We start from the raw sequence: 27,855 nt of genomic DNA, 5'->3' as shown, positions 1-27,855 counted from the left end.
CTTACAACACTTTTCACTACAAAACTTTATCAAGCATGGCCAAATCCTGAGTTTTCATCCAGAATAGCCAAGCCAAGTGATATGGTGCCTGCGTTTGTTGTGTGGAGGGGAGTCCTAACTCATGGCCGTGGGGCTGGTGACCATGAGAAGTTCCAGGTAGTAACACATCTTCTAACCTCCCCCCTCCTCATCCATCCCTGCCCTGCCACCTTCTTTTTTTTTTTTTTGGGGGGGGGGGGGGGGCAGAATAAGACTGGATTCTGTAGTGCGGTTGTGGAAAGATGAGGCCCAGCATGGAGCAGGGGAGAGGTTTGGTTAGTGAGTATATCCTGCACTCACCCTGCAGCAGTGGCTCCTGTCTCATGGGGCTGGCCTGGCTCTCCAGTTTGGGTGCTATGACCTAATGTTCATGGTTACAGCACCACTCACATTCGACGCATCCACCTTTCCGTTTCCATCTATAGAGGGAGGATGTGCCAAACCTGTGTGGCACTGTGACCACATGTACCACCTTACAATGCCCAGAGTGGACCCAGGCATGGGTGCCAAAAGGACTGCAAAAGTGGGGAGCCAAGGCCCTCCCCCCAGAGCCCTCGAGAGAACCTCCTCACAGCAATCCCACCCTCCTGGAGCCCCTGCCTGTTCACCTACCCCCAACAGTCTAACACTCTGCCTCCCCACCTCTCCTTACCTTATTCTCCCTCTGGCAAGCCCAAGGCCTTCAGGTAATGGGTCCTTCCTGCTTCCCAGACCCAGTTGATCCCCACTACAGAGAGGGACTACCACTGGGGTTTTGGCAGCTGGTAGGTGAGGACCTGGCTGCTGGCATTTACTATGGCACAATGGGTCACAGCCAGCACCTGGCATAATGCAGAGCAGGACCCAGATGCCGGCCAGCTGGCCTGGGCCATAGCGTGCTCCCTCCAGCCAGGTTTTAAAAAGTAGGGTGCCCTGAATTCCCTGTTTAAAAAGTGGGGAGGGCTATGGCCTTCTGGCCTCCACTGTCTCTAGCACCTATGGAGCCAGGGCAAGCCCCATGGGACACGAGGTACCACTTCAAGGTGGGTTCAGCACTGACTATTCAGATTCACAATTACCATGTGTGATGCTTCTTTGGGATACCCAGGGTTGTGAGGCACCTTGCTGTTACCTGCATGAAGAAGCCCTGTCTGTGCCTGCCAGGGGTCAGCTCCCCAACTCCACTTGCCACAGGCAACACAAGTTCTCCCTTCTCAGCTCATGCAGGCACTGCCATCAGTTTTCAGTTTAGTGATCAGTATTCTCCAAGCATGTCCCAGGAGCATGCATGCTGACCAGGGGGGCAAAAGGGGCAATTGCCCAGGGGTCTGGGCGATTTAAAAGGGCCCGGGGCCCCCCAGCTGCTGCCGCCGCAACCGTAAAGGCAGCTTGGGGCCCCTGGGCCCTTTTAAATTGCCCGGGCGGGCTGCAGGGCTCCTAGGTGTGTGCAGGGTGGTACCGGCGGCGGTGAAGGCAGCTGGGCGGGCATGTGGAAGCGCTGGTCGTGCCTGAAGAGTGCCCACTGACTGTTCCACCCTGGGGCTCAGAACTGCTGTCAGCAGGCCTGCCATGGAGAGTCCAGCAGTCCAGCCCCTGTTCCACTGGACACACTCAGAATTCACAGATGTGCTAGTCCCAACGATATAGTATGCATCAACTTGTCAGTTTTACCTCTGGATCACCACTCCACTTAACACAATGCTTAGATATGTTTATAGTGAAAACAAGCTTAAGTTTATTTATCAAAGAATAGAGATTTGAGAAAAAGCAAGTAAGATTAATGTAAACAAAGGATTACATATAAAATAAAACCATAACACACAGTCTAGAGCCTAAACTTACCTAACAAGATGCCCTCTTGTCTAATAAGGAACTGGTTACCCAAAGTCCTCCTCGCAGCATTTTTCAACCAGGATGGCTTTCATAAGACCAAGAATGCCAGAGCATCTCACTGAATCCCTTGATGTATTAGACCTGTCCTTTCTCCTTCTCCTGTAAACTGGGGCTCCCCCACCCCACCACTGTTCACCTCTTCCTGTTAATTTTCTTCTCCTGATGTCCCCACAAACACTTTGTTAGCATTTGACTCCGTATGCAGATAGACTTGCATTGTAAGTTACGCAATGGCAGGGAGATACATGTCTCCCACCACCTGTCTGATGGAACCTGCCTTTAGCTTCAAGACCTTAAGAACATAATTTCTAATATATAAACATGTCTCCTTACATGCTACCTGCACATCCATTTTTCAAAGATGATGTTGACCATTGTGACACAGGCTTTCAGTAGAGACTTTGTGGCACTCTTTGATGAACTATTATATAAATACCAGACCCAGGGGATTCCTGTAACTCTTATGCATCCCTGTGCTATCCATTAGTTGGCCCCCAGGGGCCCTTGGGTCACACTGTGACCTCTGTGGCAAACTTGTAAATGTAATCATAATTTAAAGTGCCATTTGATCTAGGATGAAAGTGTATGAGTGTAAGGAGATACAATATGTAGAATTATTGTGCAATATGCTGTTGCATAGAGGTGGAAATGCTCTTAAAACATTTGTAGAGTGCTTAGGGGAAACTTACAGCATTAGTGATGATTTTATTTACATAGGAGGCTGAAATGATGAGACTAAACTCCTAGAGAGGTAAATTATTTTTCTAGTCTGTTATTTTAATACAACAGTTTTTATGTTTTGGTTTGGTTTATTTTGGAGGGGAATGATTGCCCTTATATTTTATAACAGTTTTTTTTACATTTCATTGAAATACCCATCATCTCTCATTGTAGAAACCATCTCATGGATTTCAGAAAAATATGAAACTTGAGGTAGTTGACAAGAGGAATCCAGTACTTATCAGAGTAGCAACTGTTGTAGATATTGATGACCACAGGATAAAAGTAAGTCAGTCTCTCTCTTTCTTTCTCTAAATTGGAGGTCCTGCTTAGAGCATGTTGACTGTTGTTTTGTAAAATAAATACTGCAGTTCCAATATTAAGAACCTTGCTAGTTTGCACAGGAAGATATGAATCACATCGATGCACTGCTAAACTGACTCTCATCCTCCTCACTGATTAATACACAAGTAATTTCTTTGGAAGGGGTATCTCTATTATTTTTGTAGTCAGTGATGTGCTGAAATAGAAGCTAAGGAATAACGGATGAGTGTGTTGGGAAATTGCATTGGGAATAGTTGAGATAAAAGTTGTTTTGTAAAAGAATATTGATGACTTAATAATACCCAATATCAAAAGATTGCTGTGATTTTTGTATTAGGGCTCATAAAATATTTGGGATAGATTAATAAAATCTTTCTCTATAATTTCCACCACGCAAAAGCCAAAGTGAGACAGGGCAAATCTAAAAAGAATGAATGAATACATAAATAAAGATTTCCTTCTCCCTGTCAGGAGCTTCTGCGGTGTAGAAACTTATATTAATTCTGGACTTTTGTTTGGATTAATTTCAAATGACGTTTGCTAAAGGATTTGCTGTTTTTTCAGAAGACTTGCATGTCTGGGTTATTTTTTGCTTTGATTTATAAATCATTTTACTTACTGAGTCTTTTAACCATTAACTAGCATTTTCTGGAATGCTAGCTAAATGAATATGAAGGATATTTCTTTCTGCAGTGTGCAGAGAGGTATTATGCATACATGGTATTTCAAGCAGCAAATGCAATTGACATTTCATTTTGAATCCAAATTAACAAAGGGTGTGAAGTCATCAAAAGTAATATCTGCACACCTACACATTTTCTGCATAAACTACACATTCGTTTGGTCCTGTCAAAAAAAATCTCCAGTCTAATATATTAAAATGTCAATATTTGTGATCCTTGCAGTTTAATTAACGTTATATTGTATATTGAAATAGTCTTGTATGTACATTTTATAAATAAGATCATAAGAAATAAAGATCCGAGGTCTTCATTAGTACACTAATTTAAGTAAGTTAGTTAGGGTTGCAGATCTTTGGTCCCAACCTGAAGAAAATCAGTGATTGTCTTCTACAGAATCATACAGTTCGGTGTCTCATCTGATTTAATTCCTTACCCTGAATAGTCAAATTTTACAAGAGCTGTAGATCCCTTTGTTTTGGGGGGTGGTGAAATTCATCCTTCTGCAGAGGCCCTTTACAAAGTCTATGTATTGTTTTAACTCCTGGTTAAAATAGGAATTTGATTGTTCTAAATGTTTAGAGCCCTTTTTGAGAGAGAGGACAGAATTTGGCCCTTAATTTAAAGTGTTAGTGTGTGTATATATATATAAACATTATAACTATCTAAATGTACTCATACGTTTTGAGCCTGACAGTGTCACACACACACACACACACACACACACTCTACTCCCACTGAAGTAGACAACAAACTTCCTTTCCCTTCAGTGGAAACAGACTAATGCCCAAAATCTAGGGTATGTCTACCCTACGGGATTAATACGAATGTACAGAATTCGAATTTTGGAAACAGATTGTATAAAGTCGAATGTATGCGGCCACACTAAGCACATTAATTCGGCGGTGTGCATCCATGTACCGGGGCTAGAGTTGATTTCCTGAGCGTTGCGCTGTGGGTAGTTATCCCATAGATATCCCATAGTTCCCGCAGTCACCCTCGCCCATTGGAATTCTGTGTTGAGATCCCAGTGCCTGATGGGGCAAAAAACATTGTCGCAGGTGGTTCTGGGTTCAGCCTCACCCCTCCCTTCATGAAAGCAATGGCAGACAACCATTTCGTGCCTTTTTTCCTGGGTGAACACTGCAGACTCCATACCACGGCAAGCATGGAGCCCGCTCAGCTCAAGACAGCAGTCATGAACATTGTAAACACCTTGCGCATTCTTATGCAGTTTATGCTGAACCAAGACCAGAAAAACGAGGCGAGGAGGAGGCAGCGACGGCAGCACAGCGACAAGAGTGATATGGACATGAACACAGAATTCTCTCAAACTGCGGGCCCTGGTGCTTGGGAGATCATGTTGTTAATGGGGCAGGTTCTATCCGTGGAACGCCGATTCTGGGCCCGGGAAACAAGCACAGACTGGTGGGACCGCATAGTGTTGCAGGTGTGGGACGATTCCCAGTGGCTGCGAAACTTTCGCATGCGTAAGGGCACTTTCATGGAATTTTGTGACTTGCTTTCCCCTGCCCTGAAGCGCCAGAATATCAAGATGAGAGCAGCCCTCACAGTTGAGAAGCGAGTGGCGATAGCCCTGTGTAAGCTTGCAACGCCACACAGCTACCAGACAGTCGGGAATCAATTTGGAGTGGGCAAATCTACTGTGGGGGCTGCTGTGATGCAAGTAGCCAAAGCAATTACTGAGCTGCTGCTATGAAAGGTAGTGACTCTGGGAAATGTGCAGGTCATAGTGGATGGCTTTGCTGCAATGGGATTCCATAACTGTGGCGGGGCGATAGATGGAACCCATATCCCTATCTTGGCACCGGAGCACCAGGGTACCCAGTACATAAACCGCAAGGGGTACTTTTCAATGGTGCTGCAAGCACTTGTGGATCACAAGGAACGTTTCACCAACATCAACATGAGCTGGCCGGGAAGGGTTCATGACGCTCGCGTCTTCAGGAACACTACTCTGTTTAAACGGCTGCAGCAAGGGACTTATTTCCCGGACCAGAAAATAACCGTTGGGGATGTTGAAATGCCAATAGTTATTCTTGGGGACCCAGCCTACCCCTTAATGCCATGGCTCATGAAGCCATACACAGGCAGCCTGGACAGGAGTCAGGAGCTGTTCTACTACAGGCTGAGCAATGTGCATTTGGCTGTTTAAAATGTCGCTGGCGATCATTACTGACTCACTCAGACCTCAGCCAAACCAATATCCCCATTGTTATTGCTGCTTGCTGTGTGCTCCACAGTCTCTGTCAAAGTAAGGGGGAGACCTTTATGGCGGGGTGGGAGGCTGAGGCAAATCGCCTGGCTGCTGATTACACGCAGCCAGACACCAGGGCGATTAGAAGAGCACACCAGGAAGTGCTGTGCATCAGAGAAGCTTTGAAAACCAGTTCCATGACTGGCCAGGCTACAGTGTGAAATTTCTGTTTGTTTCTCCTTCATGAAAACCCGCCCCCTTTATTGACTCATTCTCTGTAAGGAACCCACCCTCCCCCTTCCCCCAGCTTGCTTTCAAAGGAAATAAAGTCACTATAGTTTAAAAATCATTTATTCTTTATTAATTGATTATAAAAAGAGGGCGAGAACCCGGGTGGGGTTAGGGAGGAGGATTGGCGGGAAGGAAAAGGCCACTAAAAAAAGGTTAAAAAAATGATAGCCTTTTGCTTGGGCTGTCCACTGGGGTGGAATGGGAGGGTGTACGGAGCCTCCCCCCTCCCCCGCGTTCTTACACGTCTGGGTGAGGAGGCTATGGAACATGGTGAGGGGGGAGGTTATAGAGGGGCTGTATCGGCACTCTGTTATCCTGCTGTCGTTCCTGAAGCTCCACCAGACGCCGGAGAATGTCTGTTTGCGCACGCAGCAGCCCCAGCGTTGCATCCTGCCTCCTCTGATCTTCCTGCCGCCACCTCTCATCTCGAGCGTCTCTCCTGTCCTCACGTTGGCCCTTCATGTCCTCACGTTCACTGGCATCTTTCCTATACTTTGAAACCGTGTCCTTCCACTCATTCAGTTGAGCTCTTTCACTGCGGGTGGATTCCATGATTTCCGCGAACATCTCGTCTCGCGTCTTCTTTTTCCGACACCTTATCTGAGATAGCCTTCGGGACGGAGGAGGGAGGCTTGAAAAATTTGCAGCTGCTGGAGGGAGGGAAAAAAGGAGAGAATTTTTTAAAAAGATACATTTTACAGAACAATGCTTATACTCTTTCACGGTGACCAACACTATTCACATTACATAGCACATGTGATTTCTGTGCAAGGTTGCATTTTGCCTCTTAATATTGAGTGCCTGTGGCTTTGCTGCTAGAGATCACAGACGCAGGTCTGGGCAACAGAATTCGGCTTGCATGCGGCCATGGTAAGCCATTGTCTTTCGGCTTCTGCACCCTCCTTTCCCACATACCAAGCAAAGCATGTTGAGTGCTGCGGTTTTCCTGTTAACCTTCAGCAGCAGAAAACAAATGAACACCCCCTCCCCCCCGCCATGAATTCTCTGGGATGATCGCTTTACCCCTCCCCCCATCACGTGGCTGGTATCAGTGAAGATCCCTGCTAGCCAAACGCGAAAAGCTCTGGGACAGGATTTCTTTTCAGCCACAGGCAAACAGCCCAGTAGGAACGGCCACCTCTGTTCCCTTAATTAAATTCCCGTATTTCAACCAGGTTACCATGAGCGATATCACTCTCCTGAGGATTACACAGCGAGATACAGAACGGATGTTGCTTGAATGCCAGCAAACACCGGGACCATACACTGCCAGGCTTTGTCATGCAATGATACCAGATTACTTGCTACTAGCATGGTGTGGTCAAGTGTCCTACCATGGAGGACAGAATAAGGCTGCACTGCCCAGAAACCTTGTGGAAAGGCTTTTGGAGTACCTCCAGGAGAGCTTCATGGAGATGTCCCTGGAGGATTTCCGCTCCATCCCCAGACACGTTAACAGACTTTTCCAGTAGCTGTACTGGCCGCGAATGCATCCCAAGTCCTCAGGGCAAAGTAATAATTAAAAAACGCTTGCTTTTAAAACAAGTTTTATATTTTAAAAAGCAAACTCACCTGAGGTCCCTTCCATGGGGTCATGGCCTTGGATACTGGGTTGGGAGTGTACTTCAGTCAGGCTGAGAAAAAGATCCTGGCTGTTGGGGAGAACAGAGTGCTGTGTGCTCTCCGCAAGCTCGTCCTCTTCCTCTTCCTCCTCTTCCCCGTCCGCAGAATCCTCAGGTGTGGCTGATGAGATTACCCTCGCCTCGGAATCCACGGTCAGAGGTGGGGTAGTGGTGGCGGCCCCCCCTAGAACTCCATGCAGCTCGGCGTAGAAGCGGCATGTCCGCGGCTCTGCCCCGGAGCGACCGTTTGCCTCCTTTGTTTTTTGATTGGCTTGTCTGAGTTCCTTGACTTTCACGCAGCACTAATCTGAGTTCGTATTGTGGCCTCTCTCCATCATGCCCTTGGAGATTTTTTCAAAAGTTTTGGCATTTCGTCTTTTCGAACGAAGTTCTGCTAGCACTGAATCCTCTTCCCATATAGCGATCAGATCCAGTACCTCCCGTACGGTCCATGTTGGTGCTCTTTTTCGATTATCGGCCTGCATGGTTACCTGTGCTGATGAGATATCTGTGATCACCTGTGCTTTCCACGCTGGGCAAACAGGAAATAAAATTCAAATGTTCGTGGGGCTTTTCCTGTCTACCTGGCCAGTGCATCCAAGTTCAGATTGCTGTCCAGAACTGTCACAATGGTGCACTGTGGGATAGCTCCCGGAGGCCAATACCATCGAATTGCAGCCACGCTAACCCTAATTCGAAATGACAATATCGATTTTGGCGCTACTCCACTTGTCGGGGTGGAGTACAGAAATCGATTTTAAGAGCCCTTTATTTCGAAATAAATGGCTTCGTTGTGTGGACGGGTGCAGGGTTAATTCGATATAACGCTGCTAAATCTGAATAAAACTCATAGTATAGACCAGGCCCTAGTTTATACTGCTGTATAATTTCTACAGTTTTCTCATGTTATTTCTCTAAAAAAGGCTGATATTATAAAGTCTAACATTTTGAAAGATTGTTGAGGTAAAATGACTTTATAGAGAATTTTTCTGATGGTTTTTGTTTTCCTTTTAGGTGCACTTTGATGGCTGGGATAGTATTTATGATTATTGGACTGATGCAGATAGCCCTGATATCCATCCTGCAGGCTGGTGTGCAAAAACTGGACACCCACTTCAGCCTCCTCTTAGTAAGAGAAATCATAAGCTGGTATAATTTTAAAATTATGATAAGAGGCATGTGTAATTTGTGTAGTGCTTCCTCTGTGACACAGTTCATAGGAAGGCAGCAGTTTGTATATAGAATATAAAATAAGTAGATGTGACGTTTATAACAAAACACATAATTTGAAATTTGGCATAACTAATTGTTTTTTGACTTCACTGATCTTGTAAATGAAATTTAACAATTATGCATAAGAATTACACTCGTATGCTAGAGGAATTCTAACAACCTGTGGGGAATTCCTGACCTTACTGAAATCAGTGGCAAAACTCTCATTGACTTTAGTTGGGCCAGGATTTTACCCCTGCGTCCTCTTTCCACATATTGGAATATTAACTTGTTTTCCAGGCCCAACACGGTGCAGACTTTTTGAAAAGGCACTTGATTAAAATGTGGTGCCAGATGCTCAAAGTAGGCTCAGTCCCTTTTGTGCTCCAGGCCTGCAAAGGAGGCTTGAAGCTGCCAGTTTGAAGGGGATTCCACCAGGCACATAGTGCAAACATAGTCTGTGAGCTCCTGCACAAAATGGATGTGCTCTGTGGATGAATCAAGGTTGTGTAGTGAAGGAGGCTGTATAGGACCTTTTTTTCACTTGTTGTGGAAGTTGGAAGGCGTCTAATGAATGAGGCATAGGATTGCCAGGAAGAGAGAGGCCAGTCTCATGGCTTAGTCAGTTCAAGGCTGCCCTGGAGAACTGGATTCTATCCCTGTCTCTGCCACAGTGTTTCTATGTGATGCTAGTCAAATCACTTAATCCAAGCTTCTTATGTGTGTGTTCCTCATTTTCTGGATGACTGACTTGAGACTCTGGGGTCTGATTTGCAGAAGTGCTGAGCAATCACAGCTGCTACTGAAATCAATAATATAGAATGCTAAGGAAGCAGAAAAATCAGGTCCTAAATGTCTTAGATTGGGCACCCAGAATTAGTGGATACGTTTGATCTAATTTCTCTGCCCTTCAGCTCCCTCTCTGTAAAGTGGGAATGATAATATTCCCTCATTGCACAGGGATTTTGTGAAAATATATCCATTAATGTTTACAAAGCTCTCAGATACTTGTTCACTTCCAGCATGCCTCGTCTGATTACAATCCTTTTTTAATCTTAGTAGTAGTTTTTAGTTGTTGGCTAGTTAGATTTTTGTTTTAGTGAGAGGAGTGCCTCTTTTCCTTTCTTCTCCTATCAGGGAGACTTGCCTCCTTAGGAGGGTATGTCCAGCTCCCCAGGCTTCAACTATTACCTCACTTGCTGGGAGGCTTGGAATGATGACCACTCCAACTGCATTCACTGCTGTGGAAAATCACACATTCTGCAGAAGTGTAACTTCTGCTTATCCCAGAAATCTAGGACCAGCAATAACCAGGAGATCAAACAGGCTTCGGATGATGGAGCACTCCCTTCACCCCACATTGGAACCAGATCAGGGGGACCCCCGCCACCCATACACCAGTCTCTGGGAAGGTCTAGTATCCTTTTTGAACTTGGCTCATTACTCCCCCAAGAAGGGAGAGGCCTTGGAGACCTTCAGAGGCCCCAAGAAGAGGGGCTGTGACTCGCCCCATAAGGAGTCTGCTCCAAGAGACCTCTGTCTCCTAAGTCAGCGGTCATGGAATCGTCAACTTCTAGACCTGGTACGATGTCCTGATACCAGATGGAAGCTGCAGGTTCCTCTGGTGCTGCTAGGGCTGGAAAACCAAGAAGCTCCTGCAAGAGCAAACATGGCTCTGAGCAAGCTTCAGTACTGACTGGGGATGACAAGGAGAAACATTCTGCCAGATAAGATGCATCTCTTCCACCAGTCTCTCCCGTGGAGGGTTCTAAACCATTGGTACTGTTGGCTTCCAGAGAGACTATCATGTCGGTACTGGTGCCCCATTCGGTGCCTCAGGAATTTTGATTCTTGAAGGACTTAGCTTTAGCAGAGGAACTGCAGTCCTCACAGATCATGGGCACCAAGGATCCCGCATACCAAGACTAGTTTGGTCCCCAGACTCCCATTTATCATTGGCACCAACCAGTTCACCACCATTTTCAGTTGGGGCTCCTCCACTGCTCTGAGGAGGATGACAAAGGGGACTTTCACTCAGTCCATTCAGTCTCGTCAGTCTCTGCACAGGGTTCCCCCACCCATCCTTAAACAAACCCTTTCTACGTGGGTCATAGACACAGGGAAGAGTCCAGTGCAAGTCATCACAAGTGGTGGGATCAACCCTGGATGCCACCGCCTCTGCCGTATGAACACCCGCAATGATCATACTGGGACCCTGGGCTGCTTACTGTCAGCAGTTTTCTAGGGCTCTGGGCCTAGCCCACTGGGATGAGAGGGAAGTTCAGTTTCTGTCACTTCAGACCATTCCCCAGCAGAAGGACATGTTTGAGGAATAAGAGGCTAGGGAGGATGAGGAGGCTACTCCTCAATCCACTATCTTCTCATCATCGCCTGATGAAGCAGTGATACCCCCTCCATCATCTGTGGCTGATGACTTTAAGCAGCTCCAAGACCTCAACAAGTGTGTGTCGGACTCAAGGTGGTCAAGGAATTGCAAAATAAGTTATTGGTAGGCCCTACCAAATTTCAAGGTCCATTTTGGTAAATTTCACGGTTATAGGGTTTACAAAATCTTAAATTTCACGGTGATGTAACCATTGGGGTCCTGACCCAAAAGGGGATCATGGGGGAGGGTTGCAAGGCTATTGTAAGGGGGTTGCAGTATTGCCATCCTTACTTCTGTGCTGATGCTGGTAGAAGCAATGTGGTAGAGAAGGAACTGAGGGCGATTCACTCATGCAGCCCTATAGCTTATGTAGCCTTGGTATAGGGCACGAGAGTGCGTAGGGTGCATGCCCAAGCCAAACAGATGCTGCTAATGAAAGTCTCCTGTCAGCACATGGGGTTCATGCACACCTGAAGTGGAGCCACCCATAGGGACACATCTCAAAGAACTACGGTTGCTGCACAGGGTGAGTGACCTTTCCATCCTCTTCTGTATAAATACATTTTTGTCTTATCAATAGAGAAGATATTTGAGGGACTGATTTTCGTTTTTCCTTTCACCTTTTTTCCCCATATCTACATTTAACTTTCCCCAGTTTTGGATATTGCCAAAGTGGGCTAATCTCTTTGCTTGTGTAAATGGGCAAAATTCCATTGAAATGAATAGAACCATGCCCATTTACACCCACAGAGAATTTGGCCCTTTGGCTCTGACCCTCAGCTGGCTCGGTGTAGGTGCAGGATTCCTTTCTCTTTTATAGACATACAAATAATGGAATATAGGAATTGCCATACTGGATCAGCACAGATTTCAGAGGGGTAGCCGTGTTAGTCTGTATCAGCAAAAAGAACGAGGAGTACTTGTGGCCCCTTAGAGACTAACAAATTTATTTGAGCATAAGCTTTCAAGGGCTAAAGCCCACTTCATCAGATGCATGCAGTGGAAAATACAGTAGGAAGATATATATATATACACACACAGAGGATATGAAAAAATGGGTGTTGCCATACTAACTATAACGAGGGTAATCAGTTAAGGTGGGCTATTATCAGCAGGAGGAAAAAAAAACCTTTGTAGTATTAATCAGGATGGCCCATTTCCAACAGTTGACAAGAAGGTGTGAGTAACAGTAGGGGGGGAAATTAGCATGGGGAAATAGGTTTTACTTTGTGTAATGACCCATCCACTCCCAGTCTTTCTTTCAAGCCTAATTTAATGGTGTCAAGTTTGCAAATTAATTCCAATTCTGCAGTTTCTCGTTGGAGTCTGTTTATGAAGTTTTTTGTTGGAGTATTGCGACTTTGAGGACTGTAAGCGAATGACCAGAGAGGTTGAAGTGTTCTCCGACTGGTTTTTGAATGTTATAATTCTTGATGTCTGATTTGTGTCCATTTATTCTTTTGCATAGAGACTGTACGGTTTGGCCAATGTACATGGCAGAGGGGCATTGCTGGCACATGATGGCATATATCACATTGGTAGATGTGCAGGTGAACGAGACTCTGATAGTGTGGCTGATGTGCTTAGGTCCTGTGATGGTGTCCCCTGAATAGATATGTGGACAGAGGTGGCAACGGTCTTTGTTGCAAGGATAGGTTCCTGTTCATGAATGGTCCATCAGGTATAGTACCCTATCTCTGATAGTGGCTAGTTCGTGGTGCCAGATGCTTCAGAGGGACTGAACAGAACATGGCAATTTATCAATTAGTCCAGTCCCAGCCAGCAGTCGCAGGTTTAGGGACACCTAGAGCATGGGGTTGCAACCCTAATAGCCATTGGTGGACCTATCCTCCATGAACTTATCTAATTCTTTTTTGAACCCAGTGATACTTTTGGCCTTCACAACTTCGCCTGGTAGTGAGTTCTGTAGGTTGACTGTGCATTGTGTGTAGTATTTCTTTGTTTGTTTTAAACCTACCACCTATTAATTTCATTGGGTGACCCCTAATTCTGGTATTATGTGAAAGGGTAAATAACACTTACTAATTCATTTTCTCTACACCATTCATTATTTTATAGACCTCTGTCATATCCTCCTCTTAGTCATCTGTTTTCTAAAATGAACAGTCTCAATCTTATTAATCTCTCCTCATATTGAAGCTGTTCCATATCCCTAATAATTTGTGTTGCCCTTCTCTGTACCTTTTCAATTTCTAATATTTTTTTTGAGCGGCGGTGACAAGAACTGCACACAGTATTCAAGGTTTGGGCGTAACATGGATTTATGTAGTGGCATTATGATATTTTCTGTCGTCTTATCTATCCATTTCTTAATGGTTCCTAACATTGTTAGATTTTTTGACTGCCCATTGCACATTGAGCAGATGTTTTCAGAGAACTATCCACGATGACTCCAAGTGGCAACAGCTAATTTAGACCCCATCATTGTGTGTGTATGGTTGGGATTATGTTTTCCAACGTTCATTACTTTTCATTTATTAACACTGAACTTCATCTTTCATTTTCTTGCCCAATCACCCAGTTTTGTGAGAGATGCCTTTGTAATTCTTCTCAGTCTGCTTTGGACTTAACTATCTTGATTATTTAGTATTGCCTGCAAACTTCGCTACCTCATTGTTTACCCCTTTTTCAGATCATTTATGAATATGTTGAATGGCATTGGTCCCAGTACAGATCCTTGGGGGACCCCATCATTTACCTCTCTCCACTGTAAAAACTAATAATTTATTCTTGCTCATTGTTTTTCCTATCTTTTACCAGTTACTGATTTGTGAGAGGATCTTCTCTCTTATCTCATGACTGCTTTCTTTGCTTAAGAGCTTTTGGTGAGGGACCTTGTCAAAGGCTTTCTGAAAGTCCAATATGCTATATGCACTGGATCACCCTTGTCCACATGTTTGTGGACCCCCACCTCAAAGAGGCCTGGTGAGACATGATTTCCCTTTACAAAAGCCCATGTTGACTCTTCTCCAACATTTTGTTTTCATCTATGTGTCTAATAATTCTGTTTGTTACTATATTTTCAACTAATTTATCTGATACTGAAGTTACACTTATTGGCCTGTAATTGCCAGGATTGCCTCTGGAGCCTTTTTTAAAATCTGCTTTATATTAGCTATCCTCCAGTCATGTGGTACAGAGAATGATTTAAGCATTAGGTTACATACTGCAGTTAGTGGTTCAGCAATTTCATATTTGAGTTCCTTCAGAATTCTTGGGTGAATACCATCTGCTGGTGGTGACTTATTACTGTTTAATTTATCATTGTTTCCAAAATCACCTCTATTGACACCTCAACCTGGGACAGTTCCTCAGAATTGTCGCCTGAAAAAAAATATGGCTCAGATGTGGGAATCTCTTTCACATCCTCTGCAGTGAAGACCAATGCAAAGAATTCATTTAGTTTCTCCATGATGGCCTTGTCTTCCTTCAGTGCGCCTTAAGCACCTGGATCATCCAATGGCCCCACTAATGTATAACAGGCTTCCTGCTTCTGATGTATATCAGTTAGATTCAGGACTCATAATTTGTTAGACCACTCTGTTTATTAGCACAGTGCTCTGTTAATACACCCAGATAATGTGAGCACCATGCAAGACCCACACTACCTTATTTTATACAGATAAAAAGGGTGCGAACTTAACAAGAGGACAAAGAAAGCAGAACTGACAAGTTTACCTGAGGCTAGACATACATATTCCATTTCCTTACTAACTTTTACAGACCTCTGGTTAATGTTCCACCATTAGCTTAAGTGGACTCATTGTTTATGCCTTAATGTTTCTTTTCCTGACACCTGTATTTCAACATTTCTTATTTATGCTTAAAGGTACATACAGCATTTCTTTAATCCATTCTATTTTTACAATATAATTCATTCTACTTTCACATGTACTTAAAAAAAATGCTGTTAGTTTTTGTGTCTTATGCTAGTTGCTCTTCAGATTCTTTTTTGCCTGCCTAATTATACTTTTACACCTGACTTGCCAGAGTTTGTTTCTTTCTATTTTCCGTAGTAGGATTTGACTGCCAGTGTTTAAAAGATGTCTTTTTGTCTCTGTCTGCCTCTTTTACTCTGTTTAGCCATTGTGGCTTTTTTTTTTTTTTTTGGTCCTCTTACTGTATTTTTTTTTAATTTGGGGGTATACATGTAGTTTGAACCTCAACTACAGTGATTTTAAAAGATTTCCATGCAGCTTGTAGGCATTTCACTCTCATGACTGTTCCTTTTAATTTCCGTTTAACTAGCCTCCTCATTTTTGTGTAGTTCCCCCTTTTGAAGTTAAATGCCACTGTGGTGTGTTTCTGTGGTATTTCCCCCCCTACAAAGATGTTAAAGTTAATTACATTATAGTTACTATTATCAAACAATTTAGCTCTATTCATCTCTTGAACCAGATCCTGTGTGCCACTTAGGACTAAATCAAGAATTGCCTCTCCCCTCATGGGTTCCAGGACTTTCTGCTCCAAGAAGCAGTCATTAATGGTGTCTAGAAATTTTATCTCTCCATCCTATTCTGAGGTGACATGCATTCAGTCAATATGTGAATAGTTGAAATCCCTCATTATTATTGAGTTTTCTGTATTTTGTAACCTCTCTAATCATGCTGAGCATTTCCCAGTCACCGTCTTGGGTCAGGTGAGCAGTAGTATATTCCTACTGCTATGCTGTTATTATTCAAGAATGGAATTTCTATCTATAGAGATTCTATGGTATTGTTTGATTCATTTAAGACTTTTACAAATTTGATCAGCAGTGGTTTTATATTTACTTCCAAATTACAGACGGTAATGTTGAATAACGTCAGGCCTAGAACTGATCCTTGTGGAACATTACTAAAAACACCCACATTCGATGATCCCCATTGCAACTACTTTCTCAGATCTCTGTTAGCCAGTTCTTAATCCATTTACCATGTGCAGTATTGATGTTGTATGGTGCTAATATTTAATGAGAATGTTGTTCAGTACCGAGTCAGATGCCATACAAAAATCTAAGCATATTACATCCATGTAGTTGCCTTTGTCAGACAAAACTGATTGCATTTTTTGGTGAGATTACAAGTTTGGTTGATAAAGACCTATTTTCCATGAAATCATGTTGTCGGGCATTAATTATATCCCTGTCCTTTAATTCTTTATTAATTTAATCCCACGTCAACCTTTCTGTTGTTGTTTTGGCTGGGGTTGTTATCAGGCTAACTGGATTATAGTTAATCAGGTTATCCAGCTTGTCCTTTTTGAATATTGGCACAACATTAGCACTCTTCCAGTCTTCTGAAATTTCCCTGGTATTACACAGAATGCACTGACTTTGCAGCAATTCCAGCTCCTAGAGACTGATCTAGGATCCTGTCCATGGATGAACATTGTTCTAATGCTGACTGCTAAGCTGACCTCTGTAAGAACTTGTTAGTAGGAGCAAACTTCCACCCAAAGAAACAATTTTACTTTTTTTGTTGCTCCTGGCACTGGAGTTAACACTCAGGTCCCACCTGGACTGTTACCTGGGACAGGGCAGAACAGAAGACTTTGACTAAACTTCTTACCCATAATAGGAATAGTATTTCTGCTATATAATGTGCTGCACTGTGGATCTTAACAACATCCTTGAAAGTTATTTAAATCAGAGGTGAGATCAATATTAACCTGTTAAGCCATATGGATACTCTGGGCCTGGCTGTTCCAAAGTTCAGGTGCCTAATGCATGATCAAAATGCATCTGTATCTAATTTGTGTGTGAAAGATAGGGTTTTCATCTAGTTAGCCATTCACATGCACAATTGAGGTAGTTGTGAAAGAAAGTCAGCTACACAAATTCACTCACAAAATCCAGCTCTGTGTATGCTGTCTGTCAGATTGCATTGTTGTTTATTTTTTGTTTTTGTTTTTTTAAATATTGCATTGTGGTCATGGACTTTGTTTTTTAATGTAAACAAGATAAGAATCTCAGTTCTCCATTCCATTATACCATTTAAGCCAGTGTTACTCTGATTCCAGTGGTGTAACAGGAAAATGAGTTAAAAAAATACACTTTTTTGGAATATGGCTGAAAATTAAATATATCTCTCACACAATCTTGTTTTGCTGTGAGTGAAAATATGTATGTCATTTAGGAAGATTTCTTTAAGTAAATCTTGTCTTCCATGTGTATCTCTGAATGTGTGTGTGTGTGTGTGTGTTTTCAAGAAAGAAAAATACTAAAAACAATTCATATTTGCTGATGTTCAGAAGAGATTTCTCCATCTGCTAAACTGGAGAATTTCAGTGTCTGACTTGCTGACATCATGGATCGTGTACTGCCTGTTTGATTGAGTATCAAACCTAATGTCTACAGTCATATTCTTCAAAGCCTCCACAGTCCTCACTGTATTATCCATTGATGAAAACCAGATATTGCCAAAAGTTCAGAGGAGTAAGCCTGTCAAAAATGCATTTATGACTTGCTCTTACTGATGTTATCTTCATCATTGATTTCCACCTCTTCATTTATTGGAAAATTCAAACTAAGAACCTCAAAGATCAGTATCCATTATGAACAGATCTCTGTCTTTAAGCATAAAAGGAAGTCTTAGTTTGACTCTGCTCTTTCTAAATAACATTGTTACAGCTGCAGTGTGATTAATCTAAAAGATATTACAACTAAAATAAATGCTCTAAATTGTGTGTACTTTTTTATGGACTATTAATTATGTAGCTTTTCTATAGAGATCCATTTACACAGGACATTTTTATTTCCTCTTTAAAACATACTGCATTAGTCTCCATCATACTTCTGCAAAATGTATTTAAATAAGTACTTTAAGTTGTGTGCTGTGTACCTGTTTACATCTCCATGTGTTAATGTAATCCTCCAATTCCTGCTTGTGTGTAAATTTACATCTTTTCTAATTTCTCGTGTGTCCTGATAAATAGGTCCCTTGGAATTAGTGGAAGCTTTAGAACATGGAGGATGCCCTACTGCAGGTTGCAAAGGAGTTGGACACATAAAACGAGCAAGACACATGGGCCATCACAGGTATGTGCTATAAAAAGTTGTAGCTTAATTGTTGCTTGGTATGATTATATCATTTAGAAAGAGAGCTGCATATACTTTTTTTTTTAATTGCTGTTCTCAAGAAAGCAGAGCCAAGCTGGAAAAAAAATTAAATCCACGTTGACTTTAGTTGCTATGGTGAGCATGTAGAAATTAACATTAACAATCTGTAATTTCATTGCAGCAAGGTGTGCCTAGGAAAAATATGTCCAACATTTTTTTCATTGCAAATGAGAGATGCGACTGCTCTGCGTTTTGTTCCAAAAGGGCTACTCATGTGGCTGTTCGGATTAGAAAATGATGCAAAAAACCCTTTTGTGCAGCTGCCAGTTGAAATGAACAGGGCAGTAGTTTTATCAAAGCTTTTGTTTGGGCTTTTTAAAATTCTTGTCAAAGCACTTTTTAAATCCTTAATCCATATTTCTGTCATCACCTTTGACTGACGGGACTGCTGCTAAAGCTGCCTGCTTAATGTACTTCTCTGAAGCACATTCAAGACATGATGGATTCCAGGGCCTTCCTGAAGAAGACTCAGCAAATGGAGGGAAGGATTCCTGGGGTATGAAAAGGAAAGAGGGAGAAATATCACAGAAGTCACCAGTTTTGTTGTTGTTTTAAAATATATCCAGTTACAGTACAAGGTGACCTTAGGACCCCAATAAGTGAAATAAAATCAGTGCGAAGTGTTAAACTTAGAAATAAATATCAAGCAGAACCAAAGGGGCTGGCACAAGGGAAATCCCTATAATCTTCAGGTAAACAAACCACCTGTAGCTTTTCCTGGTATTTGTCAAAAAAAAATCTGTGGGACCACTAATGTACCAATGTGTGTTTTCAACTCGCATGCGGCTAAAGGTGTGCTGTTTGGTAAATTGTTCGAATCAGTTTGCCTTTTTTTTTTTTTTTTTGGTCTTTTTATTTTGGCACCTTCTTACAATATATTGGCAGTTGGGTTCTCCTTTGTCTCCTCTTTGCTCTGTTCTGGCATATTTGCCACCTTCTCTCCATTTTTCTTTCTCTTCTGTCTTTTTCTGTCCCTATTCTTCTGTCATTCTGCTGGCTTTTTATTTTTTCTTTTCTGTGCATCTTTGCTTTTGAGTTCTGTTTTTTATGTGTTTTTGCTCTTCCCTCTTTGCAGCTGTTTCCACTTCCAGGGTGTGGGGAGGAACATTCAACAGTGGGTCTGTGGGTCCAGGTTATCTTTGCTTTTGTGACTCAGCTCAGTGATAGAAGAGCAGAGGAAAAAAAGCCAGAGGGACTATTGATTTTAGTCTGACTTCACGCATACACAAGGATCCTCCTGCTGCTGATGGGAAAACATTTGCTTCAACTTTGGTCAGAGTTGTGATCTAGCAGCCTTTGCCATCCCCTGTTTGTCTCCTTTGCCACTGCCCCTACCCACTTTTATTAGCCCAGAAACTTGTAGACCCTGATCCTGCACCATTGAATTCAGGGGAGTTTTGCCATTGACTTCAGTGAGAGCAAGATAAAGCCCTTAACTTGTCCAGTGTGGAAATTTTAGAAGGAACAATGAGGGTAAGTAATTGTTAGAAAAATTGTATCTATTCATTAATCTTCTCACCTCTAAAACACATTTGGCACTAAACATTTTTATATTGGGAGGGCGTAACGCTTCTGGCAAGTGGAGTTGGCAGCAACAAGGTCTAGGGGTTTCAGTTCAATGTCTAGGGGTTTCTCTCAACAACAAAAAATAGAACTGGCTTGAGCCCTCACCCAGTAACCTGTGAAAACTAAACACCACCCTGGGTGCCTGTAAGAGGCAGTACTTCCCCTCTCACAAGCATCGAGTCTGTGTACAACAAAATAAAACGTTTATTCAAAGGGAAAAGGGAACCCAGTATTAATTTGGGAAAACACCACAACCATAATTCAGAAGCATGTGACTGCAGGCAAACATCCACCCCATAGTGCATTGGGCAGTGTCCTTTGTCTCCATTGCTCACCTTGCGGTGTGAAAGTCCAACAAACGAATGTCCCTTATCACACCACTCCCCTTTCCCTCCTATCACACCACTCCCCTTTCCCTCCTATCACACCACTCCCCTTTCCCTCCGTGGCACCCCACTCACAGTTGGTGGTCCTTGGTTAGCAGAGACCCAGAGTTCAGCGGTGTGTTAATGGGGGGGTGGGCATTGAGCAATGCCTTGCTGCCACCACCTCTGTAACTGGCTCACAGCTGCTGCTGTCTCTCTGCTGCTGCAATGTCACATTCTGAGGTTCCACCACTTAACCCAGCTCTCAGTGATTTCAGCAGGTAGTGGGGAACCTTACTGTCAGTGCAGCTTCTGTGTTGCTTTCATTGTTCTCAAACAGGGTCTAAGGCTTAGCCCCTAGACTATGGGTACGTCTTCACTTACCGGAGGGTCCGGCGGCAGGAAATCGATGTTCTGGGATCGATTTATCGCGTCTGGTTAAGACGCGATAAATCGATCCCGGATCGATCCCGGAAGTGCTCGCCGTCGACGCCGGTACTCCAGCTCGCCGAGAGGAGTATGCGGCATCGACGGGGGAGCCTTCCTGCCGCGTCTGGACCCGCGGTAAGTTCGGACTAAGGTACTTCGAATTCAGCTACGTTATTAACGTAGCTGAATTTGCGTACCTTAGTCCAAAGTGGGGGCTTAGTGGGGACCAGGCCTTGCTCAGCAGTCAGGACAGCTCTAGAAGCAAGGACTCTTAATTGAGTCTTATCACCTCTGTCATTAAACACTGGAGAGCAGCAGGTCAAGTGGTGTTTAGGACTCTTTCTGCAGATTCTATACTGCCAGGTAGGAACACCTGTCACCACCAACTCTCCTCTCCACTGGGATTTGGCATCCCTACCCCCTGCTTAGCAAGTGAAGTTCATTTTAGGGTGACCCCCTCAATCAGGGCATGCTAAGCACAGTTCTGCTGCTCTTTACTCAAAGAGTAAGGAGAACAACATTTCAGTACTCCCGCATTCGAATACTAGAGTGATTTGTAACCCAAACCAGCCAAAATTGATCATTTTGGTAAAGCAGGTCCATCTTGCTGCGCACCTAGGCAGAGTAGTCATTTTTGTGCAAACACAGTCTGCTCCTGAAGTTTTTTCCCTCAAGGGCATCACTAGATGTCAGCGGAGAGCTCAATCAGACCCTGCCTACAAGGGGTAAGAATGAGAAAGAGATGTATATGAAATGTTAGCACATACATGCTCTGCTTTTATAACTAGAGTTTCTGTGCTACTTAAAATGATTGATTATTCGTTCTGAATATTGAGAGAACGAAAGTCCATTGCAATTTATTGTATTTTATTTTTACTGTAGTCTTAGAAATCCTATCATATGCACAATGACCAATAGCTCCGGGGATAAGAAAACTAACTAAAGGGGTTTTGTTGATCATAAAACTGAAAGATTTGCTTCTTCATAGCAAATACATTACATTATTATTTCACTGATCAGTTTGCCCTGCAAACTGGATATATTTTCTGTTTGAATAGCTCTGAGGAAAAATGAGATTTCTTGTTTATCTGAAACCTACAAGTTTGAGAATTCAGGTCATCCTAAGGATTCTAAAATTGCATCACTACTTTTTTCCTGAATTAGCTAATGTATTGTAAAAATGGTAAAATTATCCACATCCAGGTACAGTTCTTTGGGTCTTTCATTTCAGCAACCTCAAATTGTATTTTAACCATGCTGCTTTTATTTATGTATGTATTTCTTTATCTATCATGATAAGGTGCAATACGTGTGCGGAGTAAATGCCTGAAAGCAGGCAGAAGGATCATTTACAATTCTAAGCAGTTTTGAAATAATATTGATAGCTTGCTCCTTAGGAGCCAGACAAAAGCATTGGATGATTAATTGTGACAGGGTTAAAGTGTGCACTTCTTGAAAAAGTTAATGATAATAAGGACTTGTTCTCAGTAGTGAATCTAAGATTTTGAAATGAGGGTAGACGCTGTGGGACCAGTACGCAAATAGGTAGCATTATGCAAATTAGCTGCATATTTATGATCGTGAAATGTGTGCTTATAGCAAGCAACAATCTTCAAATCCTGGCAGGCATGAAAAGCAATCATTTGTATTTTGTAGTTTGCTAGTGGCTTGGGTCAACTCTTGATGAATAAACATTAAAGCTAGTCTGCTCCAAAGGTCCTCAGTTATAGCACATTCGTAGTTTTTCACTTAAGCAGGGTGGAAAAAGAACATTTCTCCATTCATCATAGTTTCAGACAATCCTTAACAAGATGTGGATGTTGAGAGAGAATACTGGCTCATGTTGAGCCAGAGTTTCAATTATAATATTGGGAATGGCCTCCTTACCTCTCCGAGCTCTGGTCAAGTGTAGTATCTGTTCTTATCTCTTGTGTTCCTTGTACTTAGTAAAGACCTAATGTTTGGCAAGTAGTGGGTGATTACAGTGATCACAATTATATTTGCTGAACTACCTAGGCAGCAAAGCAATAAAACTGGACGCAATTTTATTATTCGTTCCAAATCTGTGACTTAGTTGCATGAATGAGAGTCTCTATCAACGGGAGAGACCGCGAATGCCATAGAAACAGAAATAATAAGCAGTATATGTTTTTACTTTTTCTTAATTATTCTTGAGTCTTCCAGAGTAAAGTTTTTTTTTCTTAAAATAAATTTTGTGCTTAGCCTGTGAAAGGTGCTGGATTGACAGCTCTGGAAACAGTAGTCCTGTGTCCCCAGAACAGTTGCAGTATGGGCATCTGCAATGCAAGCTTCTTCCAACTGTTGGAACTGTTAACTTAGGTTTGTAACCTGTCCTTTAAATCTGCTTCTGTACCCAATGACTGGAAGTTAGCTAATGTAACGCCAATATTTAAAAAGGGCTCTAGAGGTGATCCCGGCAATTACAGACCGGTAAGTCTGTACCAGGCAAATTAGTCGAAACAATAGTTAAGAATAAAATTGTCCGACACATAGAAAAACATAAACTGTTGAGCAATAGTCAACATGGTTTCTGTAAAGGGAAATCGTGTCTTACTAATCTATTAGAATTCTTTGAAGAGGTCAACAAACATGTGGACAAGGGGGATCCAGTGGACATAGTGTACTTAGATTTCCAGAAAGCCTTTGACAAGGTCCCTCACCAAAGGCTTTTATGTAAATTAAGCTGCCATGGGATAAAAGGGAAGGTCCTTTCATGGATTGAGAACTGGTTAAAAGAGAGGAAACAAAGGGTAGGAATAAATGGTAAATTCTCAGAATGGAGGGGGTAACTAGTAGTGTTTCCCAAGGGTCAGTCCTCGGACCGATCCTATTCAACTTATTCATAAATGATCTGGAGAAAGGGGTAAACAGTGAGGTGGCAAAGTTTGCAGATGATACTAAACTGCTAAAGATAGTTAAGTCCAAAGCAGACTGTGAAGAACTTCAAAAAGATCTCACAAAACTAAGTGATTGGGCAACAAAATGGCAAATGAAATTTAATATGGATAAATGTAAAGTAATGCACATTGGAAAAAATAACCCCAACTATACATACAATATGATGGGGGCTAATTTAGCTACAACAAGTCAGGAAAAAGATCTTGGAGTCATCGTGGATAGTTCTCTGAAAATGTCCCCGCAGTGTGCAGAGGCGGTCAAAAAAGCAAACAGGATGTTAGGAATCATTAAAAAGGGGATAGAGAATAAGACTGAGAATATATTATTGCCCTTATATAAATTGATGGCACGCCCACATCTTGAAACTGCATACAGATGTGGTCTCATCTCAAAAAAGATATACTGGCACTAGAAATGGTTCAGAAAAGGGTAACTAAAATGATTAAGGGTTTGGAACGGGTCCCATATGAGGAGAGATTAAAGAGGCTAGGACTCTTCAGCTTGGAAAAGAGGAGTCTAAGGGGGGATATGATAGAGGTATATAAAATCATGAATGATGTGGAGAAAGTGGATAAGGAAAAGTTATTTACTTATTCCCATAATACAAGAACTAGGGGTCATCAAATGAAATTAATAGGCAGCAGGTTTAAAACAAATAAAAGGAAGTTCTTCTTCACGCAGCGCACAGTCAACTTGTGGCACTCCTTACCTGAGAAGGTTGTGAAGGCTAGGACTATAACAGAGTTTAAAAGAGAACTAGATAAATTCATGGTGGTTAAGTCCAAAAATGGCTATTAGCCAGGACGGGTAAGGAATGGTGTCCCTAGCCTCTGTCTGTCAGAGGATGGAGATGGATGGCAGGAGAGAGATCACTTGATCATTGCCTGTTAGGTTCACTCCCTCTGGGGCACCTGGCATTGGCCACTGTTGGTAGACAGGATACTGGGCTAGATGGACCTTTGGTCTGACCTGATATGGCCTTTCTTATGTTCTTATGTTAACACTGCCATCTTAATGTGGCACAGCCCTCACTTAGCATAGCTTAGTCTCCATGCCAATTCAGTCCTCTAGCTGTCTGCTCAGTTTGTCAGTTAGTACTATTTGTGATGGGGGCTTTTATAAAATTGGACGTTCGTTCACTGAACCAGCTCTGATGATAATTTAATGTCTCTAACTAACCTGGATTGAACTCAAAGCAGTGACCTAGAGTTGAATGGTTTAGAATGCCATTATAAATCCCCAGAGCTGCCGAGTTCCCATTTAAGAGAAAATCCTGAAAAACAAACTTAATTTACAAATAGCCACCTTATCAGGCCTGTCAAGTCAATGATTTCGGTTGTCTTTAAGACATATAGGGACTCATATAAAGAAAACATTTTATTTAATGTAGGTATAACAAGATTAATTATTAATGCTTCATAGCTGGCCTGTTAAATGGAAAGCTGGAGGCAGTGAGGCTCAGGAGGGATTCACTGATTGATTTAAACCTACATATCCCATAGGTAAGTTCATGCTTGCTGTGCTCTGTTAAAATTAAACTGACAAATGAAAATCATGGGAATTCTTTTTATTTTTATTCCTCTGAGTAATCCAGACATCAAGGATTACATTATGAAATGTTCCTATAACTTTCTATAGTACCTTAATTAGGAGCTGACTTGCACCAAAAAATATGCTAAAGCAAAGTGCCTTAGAGCATCATTAATATTATAACAGTTGATGATTAACACTATATCTTTAAATTTCCAAAAAATATTAAAATAAAACCCACAGACTTACTGTGTAAATAAGCGAGTTCCAAGAAGAATGAGGTTTAAGGCTGTTTAAATTCAGGTTTAAGAATTGTAAAAGTGTAAACACAGTTGATAAACAGAAGTCTGAGTGTGCAGTTGAAAGATTCTGGTGGGAGTTTTGTGCAAGATGTTTTGTAACATGTTGATGTTTTGTCCTGCTCCCCCCACACACACCTTTGTAGAATATGTTATTATTTTAGCTAAGTACAAATTAAATGTGTCCTTCAGTTTTCAGATTCCATTGTAATGTTTGTTTTAATAATACACAACCTATAATATTTAATATATTTTTATAGAAATTTCCAGCAAAGACCTCAAAACATTTCATGTACATTAATAAATCAAGCCACACAAGACCATTGCGAGCATGGGAAGCCACAGAAAGATTAAACAACTTGCCTAAGGTCACACACTAGCTCAGTGGCTGAGCTGAGAGTATACCCTACATCTCCTGACTCAGAGTCTTTTGGCCTTAATCACTATATAATGCTGATTCAACAAAGCATTTCAGCATGTACTTAAGTCCCTTTGGTATCAAGCACACACATGATTATTTTGCTGAATCAGAGCCTGTGCCTTTGTCTCCACCCCTCCCCCCCAAATGCAATACCAGGAGAGAGACATTTAAGTTAAAGCTGGGAAAGCGGTGGGGGCAAAGGCAAGGTTCTCCAAACCACAACAATGTAAAGGAGTCAGAATTAAAATATTCAAATTAAAATATGTTTTCCTCCATCAATCAACTCAAAAACCTCTCCTAGGTATAAGGAATTCAAGAGGTTGGCTTAAAATGGCAGGAAACTACAGACCAGTTAGTTTAACTTCTGTGCCAGGGAAGATAATGGAGCAAGTAATTAAGGAAATCATCTGCAAACACCTGGAGGTGGTAAGGTGATCGGGAACAGCCAGCATGGATTTGTAAAGAACAATCGTGTCAAGCCAATCTGATAGCTTTCTTTGATAGGATAACGAGCCTTGTGGATAAGGGAGAAGCCGTGGATGTGGTATACCTAGACTTTAGTAAGGCATTTGATACGGTCTTGCATGATATTCTTATCGATAAACTAGGCAAATACAATTTAGATGGGGCTACTATAAGGTGGGTGCATAACTAGCTGGATAACCATACTCAGAGAGTTGTTATTAATGGTTCTCAATCCTGCTGGAAAGGCATAACCAGTGGGGTTTCACAGGGGTCTGTTTTGGGACCGACTCTGTTCAATATCTTCATTAACGACTTAGATATTGGCATAGAAAGTACGCTTATTAAGTTTGCAGATGATACCAAACTGGGAGGGATTGCAACTGTTTTGGAGGACAGGGTCATAATTCAAAATGATCTGGACAAATTGGAGAAATGGTCTGAGGTAAACAGGATGAAGTTTAACAAAGACAAATGCAAAGTGTTCCACTTAGGAAGGAAAAATCAGTTTCACACATGCAGAATGGGAAGAGACTGTCTAGGAAGGAGTACGGCAGAAAGGGATCTAGGGGTTATAGTGGACCACAAGCTAAATATGAGTCAACAGTGTGACGCTGTTGCAAAAATAGCAAACATGATTCTGGGATGTATTAACAGGTGTGTTGTGAGCAAGACACGAGAAGTCATTCTTCCGCTCTACTCTGCGCTGGTTAGGCCTCAACTGGAGTATTGTGTCCAGTTCTGGGCACTGCATTTCAAGAAAGATGTGGAGAAATTGGAGAGGGTCCAGAGAAGAGCAACAAGAATGATTAAAGGTTTTGAGAACATGACCTATGAAGGAAGGCTGAAAGAATTGGGTTTGTTTAGTTTGGAAAAGAGAGGACTGAGAGGGGACATGATAGCAGTTTCCAGGTGTCTAAAAGGGTGTCATAAAGAGGGGGGAGAAAACTTGTTCACCTTAGCCTCTAAGGATAGAACAAGAAGCAATGGGCTTAAATTGCAGCAAGGGAGGTTTAGGTTGAACATTAGAAAAAATTTCCTAACTGTCAGGGTGTTTAAACACTGGAATAACTTGCCTAGGGAGGTTGTGGAATCTCCATCTCTGGAGATATTTAAGAGTAGCTTAGATAAATGTCTATCAGGGATGGTCTAGACCTGGGGTCAGCAACATTCGGCACGCGGCTCGCCAGGGTAAGCACCCTAGTGGGCCGGGCCACTTTATTTACCTGCTGACGTGGCAGGTTCGGCCGATCGTGGCCCCCACTGGCCACAGTTCGCCGTCCCGGGCCAATGGGGGCGGTGGGAAGCCATGGCCAGCACATCCCTCGGCCCGCGCTGCTTCCCGCCGCCCCCATTTGCTCAGGACGGCGAACCACGGCG

At 42.5% G+C, this 27,855-nt stretch overlaps 1 protein-coding gene across 4 annotated transcripts in view; it reads left to right on the top strand.

Moving 5' to 3' along the window:
- The window catches only part of L3MBTL3 (L3MBTL histone methyl-lysine binding protein 3), a 164,156-nt gene that overhangs the window by 97,979 nt on the left and 38,322 nt on the right, over window positions 1-27,855 (top strand). For all 4 annotated transcript variants that reach the window (XM_054024215.1, XM_054024218.1, XM_054024216.1 and 1 more), the window contains 3 exons: window positions 2,806-2,916; window positions 8,781-8,895; window positions 18,301-18,403. In XM_054024215.1, the coding sequence (XP_053880190.1) occupies window positions 2,806-2,916; window positions 8,781-8,895; window positions 18,301-18,403 (329 nt within the window). The remainder of the gene's footprint in view (window positions 1-2,805; window positions 2,917-8,780; window positions 8,896-18,300; window positions 18,404-27,855) is intronic.

This window comes from Malaclemys terrapin, chromosome 3, assembly GCF_027887155.1.
Source record: "Malaclemys terrapin pileata isolate rMalTer1 chromosome 3, rMalTer1.hap1, whole genome shotgun sequence".
Taxonomy (NCBI): Eukaryota; Metazoa; Chordata; order Testudines; family Emydidae; genus Malaclemys; species Malaclemys terrapin.
This window is presented reverse-complemented; position numbering and strand designations above follow the sequence as displayed.